Source organism: Rattus norvegicus, chromosome 11 (assembly GCF_021556685.1).
Source record: "Rattus norvegicus strain SHRSP/BbbUtx chromosome 11, alternate assembly SHRSP_T2T, whole genome shotgun sequence".
Lineage (NCBI taxonomy): Eukaryota > Metazoa > Chordata > Mammalia > Rodentia > Muridae > Rattus > Rattus norvegicus.
In genome coordinates, this window is record NC_141544.1 from 3,314,201 (window position 1) to 3,327,385 (window position 13,185).

At 43.2% G+C, this 13,185-nt stretch overlaps 1 protein-coding gene across 1 annotated transcript; it reads left to right on the forward strand.

The window, feature by feature from the left end:
- Nucleotides 1-1,856: 1,856 nt before the first annotated feature.
- LOC148002416 (Y-linked testis-specific protein 1-like) lies at nt 1,857-2,183 on the forward strand. Its single transcript, XM_087577162.1, has one exon. It carries the CDS (start codon nt 1,857-1,859, stop codon nt 2,181-2,183), a length of 327 nt encoding a protein of 108 aa, XP_087433288.1.
- Nucleotides 2,184-13,185: the final 11,002 nt, after the last annotated feature.

The window sequence follows — 13,185 nt, forward strand, 5'->3', positions numbered from 1 at the left end:
GAACTTTATTTTGGGTCTCCAGGAGGCTACATGAGAAGCTAAAACCTAGATGCTGGAAGTTTCTAAGCGTAACTAGGGAAGGAACTGGGCTGAGTGGGCTTCTATGACGTAAGCAGAGCCTGGATGATGTCACAGAGCACTGGGCGGAGGTTGCGCTTCTCTTCCACTTGGGGGCGCTAGACTCCCTTGAAGGTGGGTTCACTATCTTCCCAGCAGGGTGTGACAGCCAGTTCAGCTCCTGAACCCCACAATTGTTCAATAGCCTTTTGGAGCCTGACCTGTTTCCGAAGACAGAATCTGGACGACGAGGACATTTTCTTCCGGTAAATACGTTTATGAAGATAACTGGGAACCTTGTAGGCCAGAAAGCTAAATTTTTTCCCTTGTACAGTGAGGAACCGTCTGTTCTGATGTCTTCCACGTTTGGGATCTCGGCGGATGGTCTAGGCTAGTCAGTCTAAGCGTTTATTATCCTTTGCTAACAATATCTAATTCATAATCCTACTAAAATGCCAAAACTCCCCTCTGTGCCTGTGCATTTTAGGAGATAATATTTCTTTTTTTTTTTGTGGTTGTTGTTGTGGTTTTTTTTTTTTTTTTCGGAGCTGAGGACCGAACCCAGGGCCTTCTGTGTGCTAGGCAACTGCTCTACCACTGAGCTAAATCCCAACCCCAGGAGATATTATTTCTAAATGGCTGTTGTTGCCTACACAAAAGACTCTTGTTGCGGTCGAAGATGCAACAGCGTCGCGGAATAAACCTGGGTCTGGGTCAGGATGCACAGTACAGAAAGCCAGTGGACTGGCGTGCTGTGTCTCTGGGCAGACACTTGTGGATGTTGCCACATAGTTCATAGTTAGAGGGTAGAAGAGGGGTGTGGCCACCCTTCTGGCTCCTTTGCTATCCTTTCTCTGTTCTGCTTGCTTAAAGTGGGGACAGGGATACTTAATCCCACACTGACCTAGCCATTCAAGGAGAGGTTCCTCAGCAGAGGCAAAGTGACTCGGGCTGAAGAAATGTTTCTGAATATGTTATTCTGAGCTGTAGAGGACCATTTGTTCATTTCCCTTTGAACTTTAGATTTTGATTTTTGAGACAGGGTTTTTCTGTGGGTAGCTTTGGCTATCCTGGAACTAACTCTGTAGACCAGGCTGGCCTTGATCTCACAGAGGTCTGCCTCCCTCTGCCTCTTGAGTGCTGGAATTAAAGGTGTGCTCCACCATTGCCCAGCCCTCCTACGAACTTCTGATTATGACAGAATTAGATTCAGATGCTCAACCCTGTCTACCATCGCCTTCCTCACCTGCTCCAAAGTCCTCATAAAGAAGAGCCTTGGTCCAGCACCCTCCCCACCCCACCCCCATTGTTCTTGCAGGCATTCACATGAGAGAGGCACCAGCATTTTGTCTGGTTTAAGCAGGCGAGCTCTTCAAACCCAGGCCACGGGCAAGTATGAAGCCTGAACACAGAATGATACCCACAAGACAGTGGACCAGGATGCTGTGTCCTACCACACTAGGTCTACAGCCAAGAAGAAGAGGATGTCTCTGAGGAGGATGAGCACACCATCCTTCCAGAAGTGGAGGAGGAGGAGGCCTTCTCTCCAGGGCCTGGGGGACATTGTGGCCTGCAGAATTTCTCACGGATGAAAGGAAGGTGATGAGCCTGTCACCCAATGGAAGGCCATAGTTCTAGATCAACTGCCAACAAATCCCTCTCTCTATCTGGTCAAGTATGACAGAATTGACTGTGTCTACGGACTGGCACTTCACAGCGATGAGAGGATTTTAAAACTTAAGGTCTTTACTCACAAAGTATTGTTTCCTCAAGTGAAAGACGCCCATCTCGCAAGTGCCATGGTTGGCCGAGCTGTGGAGCATAAATTTGAGGGCAAACATGGCTCTAAGGAGAACTGGAGGGGGGTGTTCCTAGCCCAGGTGCCGATCATGAAGGGCTGGTTTTACATCACCTACGAGATAGATCCAGTCCTATACATCTACCAGCTCCTGGATGATTACGCAGAAGGTAACCTCAGTACCATTTCAGAGAATCCTCCAGCAGAGGTGAAGTCTGACATTGACAGCGACATCTTAACTGGTCAATGTGTGCAGTTCACCAGAAGCGACGGGTCAAAACAGATCGACAAAGTCATTTTCCAAGTTCTAGCCAAGCCTTCTCTGTAGTTCACCAAGTTTGATGGCGACATCCATATCTACGTCTATAATCTGGTGGAAAAGATCCGTTAAGGTGAAATGCACAAAGTGAGGGGGACATAGATGGGTAATTTATAGGATTGGGGGAAAATGTATGTTTTTCTGTGTTTCAGATACCCAAGGGCCTTTGACAACCCCAGTATCTTTTCCAGTTGAATTTGTTTTGCTCTAAAAATTAAAATGTGCGATGTGACGTGTTGTGTGTGAACACCTTGGTGGAGGAGACGGACTGTGGTGGATGGAACATGGAGAGGAAGCCGGAAAGGTCAAGGCTGGGAACAGTAAGTCTAATGTCACGTAGACTAAAACAAACAGGACTGAGCTGGTCTGGTCTTTAGGGAGAGAAAAGAACTGGAGATGAGGCTTAGAGGAGCAGGGATGGCACGGGGGAAAAAAGATGGATGTTTAGGAAGCAGTGGAGAGGGGCCAGAAATAGATAGACTCTCTGAGGTGAAGTTTGAGGAAGAAACAGACAGTTGGGGAAAGAGGGGCAGGTAACAGGGAGGTGGTCTTGGAACTCAAGGGGAAACCCAATAAACTGATCCAAGCAGCCTGAGAATCAGAGAAGGTCGGGGAGTGTTTGACTAACGAAACCTAATGAAACCTGTTTCTCATCTGTAGATGTATTATTTTTAATTATGTGGGTGGGGGAAGGGCATGAATAAAGGAGACCACAGAGACAAGAGTAGTCAGGTCTCCTGGAGCTTGAATTAAAGGTGGTTGGGAGCCTTTGGACATGAGCTCAAAGAACAAATCCAAGTCCTCTTTCAAAGCAGACAAGCTCTTAATCCATTGGACATCTCTCCGGGTCCCTAAAGTCATCTTTTTAAATAAATCCCACCTTCACATGCAGAGAAGAGACCAGGGTGAGGGTAAGAAAGATTAAATTGATGGGGATGTGGAAGAAAGACTAAAGAACACATGAGGGAGTAGAGGACACTGAGGGACGCAGGAATTCCAAGATGGAGTTCTCAAAAAGTGAAGCAGGAGACACAGGAAGAACAGAAAGTGTCTAGAATGAGGTGAACTTGGGACGCATCCATATTGGTCTCTTTGGTTCCTTAAAGAACAGCCAAGACATCACTACAGAAGGTGGATGTGAGGGGAACATTTTGACGAGGATAACTCAAGAGTAGTGAATGCCAAACTCAGTTTATATCTATCGATTCGTGAAAGTATCATAAAGCCCATTATTTTGTATGATCAGTAAAAAGTAATTTAAAAGGGAAGATGAGGATGCCGTGAGCTTCTCTCAGGTGTTACGTGGATCCTGTGTTTAGCTTCCCTGAGCACGTTAGACTCTGTTGCATCCTGTAATATTTTTTGAGGTCTCTTCTCAATGCCCCTTGATGACCACAAAGAGCTCCTGCACTGGCTTGTCCAGCCTGGCTCTCCTTCGACTGGATGGCTTCCTCCACACCTGTGGGCCCTGTTACCCTATCTAGCCCCAGGAAGTTACCGTCTTTTACTGACATGTGATCTCATCCTCAGAAATTCTTGATGGTGCCTCCAGTGCAGAGGTGCTGAGCTCTTTCCTATGCCATTTGCCGTGACTTTAAAATGCTTTGCGGTTCCTGACCATGTAGCTCTCTCATACTGAGAAGCCCCTGTTCACCCCATGGGGTCTCTCTAAGCCACATCTACACTCCAAGAGTGTCTATGGAGACAACCTTATCTTGGACTCATTCATTGCTGTTTCTTCTCTCAAGAATAAGTTTCTCACTGCAGGACTTGAAAATACATTCTATTGTTGATTAATTTTGCTATTTGGAAGTTTTTATACTGGCTGGTTGTCTGATGGTTTCATTGCTGCGAAAAGACACCATGACCAATGCAACTTATAAGGGACAACATTTTTGGGGGGTTCTTTTTTTTTCTGAGCTGGGGACTGAACCCAGGGCCTTGTGCTTCCTAGGCAAGCGCTCTACCACTGAGCTAAATCCCCAACCCCAAGGGACAACATTTAATTAGGGCAGGCTTTCAGGTTCAGAAGTTCAGTCTATTTTCATCAAGGCAGGAATCATGGAAGCGTCTAGGCAGACATGGTGTTGGAGAAGAAGTATATCACCCCCACAGTGATATGCTTCCTCCAACTAGGCCACACCTACTCCCACAAGGCCACACCTCCTACTTGTGCCACACTTCCCATGAGACAATCACATTGTAACCACCGCCCTGATTTTATGCCAACGTGACGCAAACTAGAATCATCAGAGAAGAGGGCGTCCCAATTGAGAACATGCATCCATAAGATCCAGCTGGAGGGCATTTTCTTAGTGATTGGTGGGGGAGGGCCCGGCCCACTGTGAGCGGCACCATTCCTAGGCTGGTGGTTCTGGGTTCTATAAGACAGCACGGTCAGCAAGACATGAGGAGCAAGACAGTAAGAAATGCCACTCCATAGCCTCTGCCTCAGTTCCTGCCTCTAGGATCCTGTACTGTTTGAGTTCCTGTCCCAACTTCCTTTAGTGATGAGCAGCAATGTAGAAGTGTAAGCTGAATAAACCTTTTCCTCCCTAACTTGTTCTTTGGTCACAGTGTTTCCTTACAACAATAGGAACACTAAGTAATACAATTTCTTATAGAAACAGTGTGTCTAGTAGAGCCCCAGACGCTTACCTCATAACCACAAATAGAGACGTATAGACACTTTGTTTTAATTTAATGGTAAGACTTGCTCATGTACTGACCTGTGACTTTCTAGTTTGCTTCCTTCTAGTCATGATGAATGCCATGATCAAAACTAACTTGGGGAGGAAAGGGTTATTTGCTTTACAGGTTACAGACCATCATTTAGGAAAACCAGAACAGGAGCTTGAAGTGGTAACAAGGAGCACTGCTTGTTGGCCTGCTCCCTGTCTCAGTCATTATTCTGTTGCTGTGAAGAGACACCATGGTCAAGGCAGCTACTATAAATGAAAACATGTAATTGGAGGCACCCTTACAGTTTCAGACGTCTGGTCCATCATCATGGCAGGGAGCATAACACTGGAGCAATAGAGAGCTGCTGCTCTGTAAGAAGAAAGAGAGAAAGAGAGAGAGAGAGAGAGAGAGAGAGAGAGAGAGAGAGAGAGAGACAGAGAGGAATTCTGGGAAAGCATGGGGCTCTTGAAACCTCAAACCCCACCCTTGTCGACACACCCTCTTCCTCCAATGAGGTCACACCTCTTAATCCTTCTAATCCTTGAAAATACTGTCACTCCCTGTTAACTAAATATTCAAATATATGACAGTGGGAGCCTTTCTTATTCAAACCGCCACACTCCCCATGGCTTGCTCCATTACTATTTCTTACAGCCTAAAAGGCTATTCTTTTACACATGACTACTGATGAACTTGCCCACAATGGTGGGTCCTCCCACAACAGTCATTAATCAAGAAAATGTTCCATAGACGTGCCCAAAGATTAATCTAATCGAGGCAGTTCTTGAATTGTTCTCTCTTCTCAGTTGACTCCAGATTGTCAAATTGGGAAAAAAAAAAAGAGAGAGAGTAACCCAGCACCTTAATGTTTCTCTTACTCCATGTTACATCCTCACCACCAGCCACTCTCTTCTCTCAGTGTACAGACCCACTTCCCTGTATGGCAGAACTGAAGAGTAACTACTGTCACCAACATGAATACGCGAGGATATATGACAAGAAATGAATACATTCTACAGCTCGCAACGCCAAGCAAAAGCATTTTAGTGTGTGCTGCACTTACTGGGAGACTGTCAGTCACTGGCCATTTAATTGGTTACAGGAGACCACAGAACCAAAAAGTCACAACCTACATATCATCTCCTCTAGCAGGAGACATAGACCTTTCTCAAAACCCATGAATCTATCTGTAGGCTTAGATTTTTTCAAAACCTACTATATTTAGGGTTCTTAAATACTTCAACCGCACTTCTAGCCCACCAACCAGAGGTAGCAGAGAGAAAAAGTTAACAGGAAAAGGAGAGAGTTGTGGACGTATTTAGAAGTAATTCTTTGGGGAAACACCAATCTTCATTGTGCAGTACTGTCCAATACCAAACGCAAAACACAAATCAGTAGCAGTGCCTTGACCTGGCAGAGACCACAAGGCTCTAACCAACAAGTAGCAGCAGAAGTAACCAGAAGCAGCCCAAATAGCACAGGCTCTTTTGTGCATTAATCATTATGGATAGAAGACCAGGAAAGACCATCAATGTATTGAAAGGTGTAGCAATGTAAAAATGTCCTCTCCCTCTCTCTGGGATTACATTTATTTTCTCCATAAACATCCTGTCCCCCTTCAAGCATATGCTCCAGCGAAATATCACATGCCTTCTCAGGTGTCTGCTTCAGCAAAACATCCTCTCATGACATAGCTTCCAGAAAAACATCCTGTGACACAAGTGAGTTTCCAAAGAAACCAAAATTTTTCCACTTCAACTAGCCTTGTCTCACATTTAGCCGTTACATCACAAAACATATAATGGCCATCTTGCAAGGGTCCTAGCGCCTAACTCCATCAGCCGCTGGAGCTTCAGCAATTACACTCCGTGAGACTCAGACCCTTTCGTGAGCACAACCTATGTTTTCCCTGTAAACATTGTGGTCTCTCCATCTTTGCTCTCAGCCAATAGCTGTCCAACTTCCAGCCAACTCAGCTGTTACCAGAAAAACCCTCATTAAGAAAGCCAATGAATTTGACTTGATTTTTTTTCCCTGACAGAACGGAGTGTTCTCCCTGCCTGGTTACACTGGTGTCTGAGTCATCTGTAATAAAACCCACTACTATTAAGATCAAAGTCACAGGAACTATGACAAATAGCAAATCACACGACAAGCATCACACTTGGCCAAGCCTTTTCTGCAGCTTTATTGAAGTATAATTATACCTACTTTAAAAATCCATTTATTTTAAGTGTGTAATTTAATGATATTAAAGCAAAATTTATAGCTTCCTTCCCTTTTTTAATACTCACTTCCCAATAATTCATACAATATCGAAGTCTATTAAAAACACAGAAGTGAAGTCAGGAGAAGGACCAGAGTGGGAAAGAGCAAGCTTCTTGATTTGCTAAGACAACAGATATATTGACAGAATCTCCTGGATAAAACGACTTGGGAAACATTGGGTCTTCTCTTAGCGTGCAGCCTCCAGAAAAGAGTTTAAAGGATTAAGTCATTGTCCACCTACATCGAATCCGGACCTGACCTGGTGTGGTCAGCATCACTTTTGTCCACTTTCATGTTAATCACATTCATCTCTCTTACAAGTTGCCTAGCAACTGACATAGTAAACAAACTTATTTTGGTTCATGGTTTCATAGGTTTCGGTCCACGGTCACATGACCATGAAAGGGGCATGATAGAGCTCAACTGCTAACCTCACTGTCATCCAAGAAGCACCAACACAGGAAGAGACCAAGGACAAAAAAACACCCTCCAAGACATGTCCCAAATGACCAAGTCCCTTAATTTCCTATCTCCTAGTTTCCCGCCACCTTCATACACATCCATCAACAGACGAATTCATAGATTACAGCCCACGGGGTCCAATCGATTTTCATAGTCCACCTTTGAACATTGTACTGGGACAATGTGTATCTTAAACCCATAGGCTAGGGCCAGAGGTTGTGTCAGGGGTCTAACCTTCACCTCACACTAGAAACAGCTGGGTAGGTTTCTCAACATCCCCTATTTCTTTCTGGTACTGAGCTAAACCATGTCTGCATTGCAGCATTTTGTCTGGGGTGAGATACCATCAGCAGTCAATTGTAAAGACGCCCCCCACCATGTGTTTGCTTGAATGTAAAATGGGACATCTATAGACAAACACGCATATACACAGACTCACAGAGAGAGGAAAAAAGGGAAGGAGTTGAGTCTTAGGAACCCTCAAGGAAGAGGGAGTGGAAATATAAGATACAGCTCTCAGTAAGAACCAGAACATAGCAGTGTCTTCTGTACACAACAGGACCACTATCCCTCAGCCCTAGCTGATAGGAAAGGGAGAGTCAGTTTTTTCCAAAGATATAGATGGTGATAAGCTGGCCAGTCTCCAGGGGCTTGCCCAAGGCCCATGAATTTATGGGCAGCATAAATAACTTGAGTGGGTTATTACAGAGGGGAGAAAGAGAGCTTGAAGTTGGTAGAAGGGATTAGGTGGGGATTGATCTGGGAGGAGTTAGGAAGAGACGTGAGAAGTAAATTCTATCAATATATAATGTACGAAGTTCTCAAGGAACTAATAAAATTGGTTTTTAAAGTACCATATCTCTACTGAACACATACAAACCATTTTTCTTGTCATCTCCTAAATAACAGCTCCTCATGATTTCATTTCATTAAGTACAAAAGTAATTCAGTGATTATTAAAATGTATGAGGGTCTGGGGAGACGGCAGAGGGGTAAAGCCAAGTGTGTGGTCACACGTGCAAACACCAGTGCTTGGTATGGGAACAGGAGGATGACCGGGGCTTCCTGACAGTGAGCCTCACCTCAGGTTCAGCAGGGGACCCTGTCACAAGGGAATACAGTAGGTAGTGAAGGAGCAGGACACGCTCTACCCTCCCCCAACCTCTGCACTTACATGTCTCTATGATCACCCACACATACACACATATAAATATGACTAGAGTATACAAGAGGCTTGCATAGGTTATATGCAAATGATGTGTCGTTTTATCTAAGGAACTTGAGGACTTTTAGATCATTGGGAGTCCTGGGGCCAACTCTCAGAGGACACGATATATCTCCTTATTGTGCAAACAAATCCTTTGCTGAGTGTGTGTCAGTGACTCCACACAGTTCTCCTCCTCTAGGTTCCTGTGTATCACAGAGAATGATCTGGAAATGCTGAAACAAATATAAACTAAAGGCTTTGTTGGGGTTACTAGGCTTGCGTTAAAATCATATTTATCACGTTTTATTAAATGGAAGGGAAATCTTCAGCTCCCAGCAACAATAGACTCAATCATGTTGGCTTCTGTTTTATCCCATTATGAATAGCAATTAATTGTGCATCAATAGCTCCCCATGCTTTGAACTAAATCAGGATGAAGGGATATGATTCCATAATCCCTATATGGATAATCAAGTTGAAAGGGGGGAGGGATGATGCCTTTGGCTTATGGGAGAGATATGGCTTGATTGGATATTGTTATGCAAATAACCCTAACATCTGAGAAATGAAATGTCACGACAAAATATACTACCAAATGGGATGGACACTCATTATTTGATTTCTTTTAAAAGAAAAAAAAAAACATACTTTAGGATTTTGAATAAGTGTGACCCTCAGAGGTTCAAATACTTGAAGGTGTTTGATTTCCTGTTTGTGGATTGTTTAGAAAGGATTGGGAGTTGTGTTTTTGTTAAAAGAGATGTGTCAATGGGAGGTGGGGGCCTTGAGATTTCAAAAGCCCACCAGGCTTCTCTCTCTCCCTCCCTCTCTCTCTCCCTCTCCATCTCTCCCTCTCTCTCTCTCTGTCTCTGTCTCTCACTCTCTGTCTCTCTATCTATCTATCTATCTCTCTCTCTTCTGGGGAGCAGGATGTGAGCTCTCAGGAACTACACAGCCAGGCCTGCCTGCCTGCCAGCCTGCTGCCATGGTGTCTACCACGATGGTCCATGGACTCACCCTCTGAAACTGTAAGACGGCAATTAAATGTTTCCTTTCATAAATTGATTTGGTCGGGGTGTCTATTCACAGAAATAGAACAGTAAGTAAGGCACACATCTTCCTGTCTATTTTTCTAATACTTCTGTATTTATTTCATTAAAGTTACCTGTTGTCAATTGAACAGATTTATGGATAAGTTTCAAGTTTGAAGACAATAGTGCCAAATAGGAGTGACACTGCTAGGGGGTGTGGCCTTGTTGGAGTGGGTGTGGCCTTGTTGGAGTAGGTGTGTCACTGTGGACATGGGCTTTAAGACCCTCACCCTAGCTGCCTGGAATTCAGTCTTCTAACAGCCTTCAGAGGAAGATGTAGAAAACTCAGCTCCTATTCTCTGATTCTAATCCCCCTCTCACTCCCAACTTTTCCCTCTGTACAAATCTCACGCTCTTGCCTTTATTTAACAAATTCAGAGAAAATTTCAAGGCCAACTACAATATTTCCCCCTTTTCTCCAGTTGAAATACCTTTTCCCTATATATATGTGAACTAAGTATTATTATTACCATTCTGCAATTTATAAAACTAACAAAACACTCATCACCCAGTGCATCAACTTTGTTCATTAACCATGTCATCTATACTAAAAACTATACCTGACTATATCCTGGCTCTAGATCCTATGCCACCTGAAAACCACCCTAACAGATTTATCATCTTTCTCAATACTGAACCGTTTGGGTTGTCTATGAGGCTACCAGTCTCCAACAACATCAGAAATCCAAGAATGATTAATATTACCTGAAAATATGGGAAGCACAAAACATGGCTTCCAAGCTTAGCCAATTTATATAGACTGCTGATCACCTGGACAGTCCCCCTATTCCTTAATATGTCGGAGCATCAGTCTTCAGCCTTCTGGCACAGGATCGTCTGACAGACTTTTGTAATGCAGATTTTGAAGGGCTGATCACACTGCCTTGGCAGAGATTATCAGTCGACTCTTCTGCATAATTTGTGCTTTTCTGGACAGTGTTTTGTCTGGAGATGAATTGAAGCAATTTGCTCAGTGGCTGTGTCACCATGATTTGAGCAACTTCATTGATGCTCAATTTCTTCTTTGAGTCTAAGGGGTCCTGTCGGGGCAGACAGGTGTCTAGTCAAATGATCTAGATGAAGAAATGTCCATAAACGGGTTATTCTGTGGACTTCTGACACCCTTGAAGATTTCCTATCTACATAGGTGTTTTTGAACTGTTAAGCATAGACTACCGTTGGCCCTCTCTAATCGAAGTATTTCCAAAACCCATCTAAACTGACTCAGAACCATGACTTTGCAATCTGGTCTTTAGCTGGTTCTGGTTAATCAACTAAAAATAATGTATAATAGCAGTTATAGGACTGGGTCTAAGACTTGTATTCTTAGATGCATAGTGGAGGCACAATGCTAATGTTAAAGTAGCAATATTAATCTCAATTATAAATCAATAAGAAAGTATACCAATGAAAACCTCGCATTTGTGTAAAATCCATTTTATACCAATGAAAAGATTGCAGCTTCAACTTTGTATCAATTACAAACATTTCTATCAATGTAAGATATAGCTGTAAAATTTTGTTTAAGAGTAAGTTTGCTAATCTATCCCTGTTTGTCTATTTCTCTAACTTCTATGTATTACTATATCACCCCCCCCTTTTTTCTAAACTAAGAAGGATAAAAAAGAGGAAAGGAAAGATAGCAATCCCTGAGTTTAAATTCTCTAGTTCCCCCTGCCCAAAGCTACCTTTGTACAGTATCCCTTAAAAGAAAACATATCCACTGTTCTTAGAATAACCAGAACCATCCACCCCAACATAAGGAACTGGGAAGATAATCTTCCTCGTATTCTTTCAGCTGAATTGGGGTGAAGAATTCCCTTCTGGGGCCCAAGGGGAATTAGGAAAAGTTGGCTTTGTCGGAGTAGAGGTAGCTGGGATTTGCCTGCCAGTCACTCTGTGCTGAAAAGTTCATCTCTTAGCTGACCTCTTGACTATGACAGTCTGAAGGGCTGGATAAGTAAGCTGGCCATTCTGGGAAAGTTCTGAAAGCAGGCCTTTAAATGAAGCAGCTTCAGTGTAATTGAGGGAGAATCAAACACGAAGTTGGACTGGAAGGTCCCGGAATCTCAGCATCCCAGAGTGTGGATCATTTCAGGGCTGTCTTTCTCTTCTTTCCTCCTGCAGCACACAAAACTGTACAAGCATCATATAGTTCTGTAAGCGCATTCACATGGAGTAAGCTGGGTGCACAGCTTAGTTAATAAAGATCAACAAAGAAAGGTGACTGCCTTTCTTCAGGTTAGTTGGATCATATAATCAAACCGTAACATAATTTTGTAAAACATGCCATTTTACAGGATGCATGTAATAAAAAGTTATGAGAAATTCATACTCAAAATGGTACTGGCTGATTATAGACATTTTAGTCTCAGCCAGTTCATACATGGAGACCTAAACATCCTCATATATACATTACCTATTTGTTGATTGTCTTAGTCTCCCTCTTCTGTGTTGCCGAGGACTTCAGGAGGTCTTCCCTTGCCATGTCTGATCTTTATCTGCTTGGAAGGAACCCACAGCTTTTCTTCTCCTGTACAAACATAGGCATAACCCCTTCCCCAGCGTAACACATTTCCCATTTTCCATTCTGATGTCAGAATATCCTTAATATAAACAGGCTGGTTTAGTTCAGTAGTCTTTTCCACAATCCAATGTCTTTCAGCAGCTGTGCTGCTTTGTTCATCAGCATTTAAAAAATTTAAGTTTAATAAAGCACTATGTAGCCTACATCGGGAAGTTTTTGTTGCCCCTTTTTGCCTGTTAAGCATCTCCTTTAGACTTCGATTAGATCTCTCCACAATCGCTTGTCCTGTAGGATTGTGTGGTATACCTGTCACATGTTTTATGTTATAATATTCAAAGAAGCACTTAATCTTGTTAGAGATACATGCTGGACCATTGTCTGTTTTAATTTGTATGGGTATTCCCATTATAGCCATAACTTCTAACAAATGTGTAATTACAGAATCGGCCTTTCCTGACGCTAAGGCAGTTGCCCATCGAAATCCTGAGTATGTATCTATAGTATGGTGTATGTATTTCAGCTTATCAAACTTTGTAAAATGGAGAACATCCTTTTGCGAAATTTCATTTCTTTGGGTGCCTTTAGGGTTAGTTCCTGTAGGCAATGGAGTTTGATTATATAACGAGCAAGTAGGACATTGCCTCACAGTCTCCTTGGCTTGTTGCCAAGTGATAGAGAATTCTTTCTTTAAGCCTTTGCTGTTGACATGGTGTTTTTTATGGAATTCTGAAGCCTCTACTACACTTCCTATCAGTAGCTGGTCAATTTCATTAT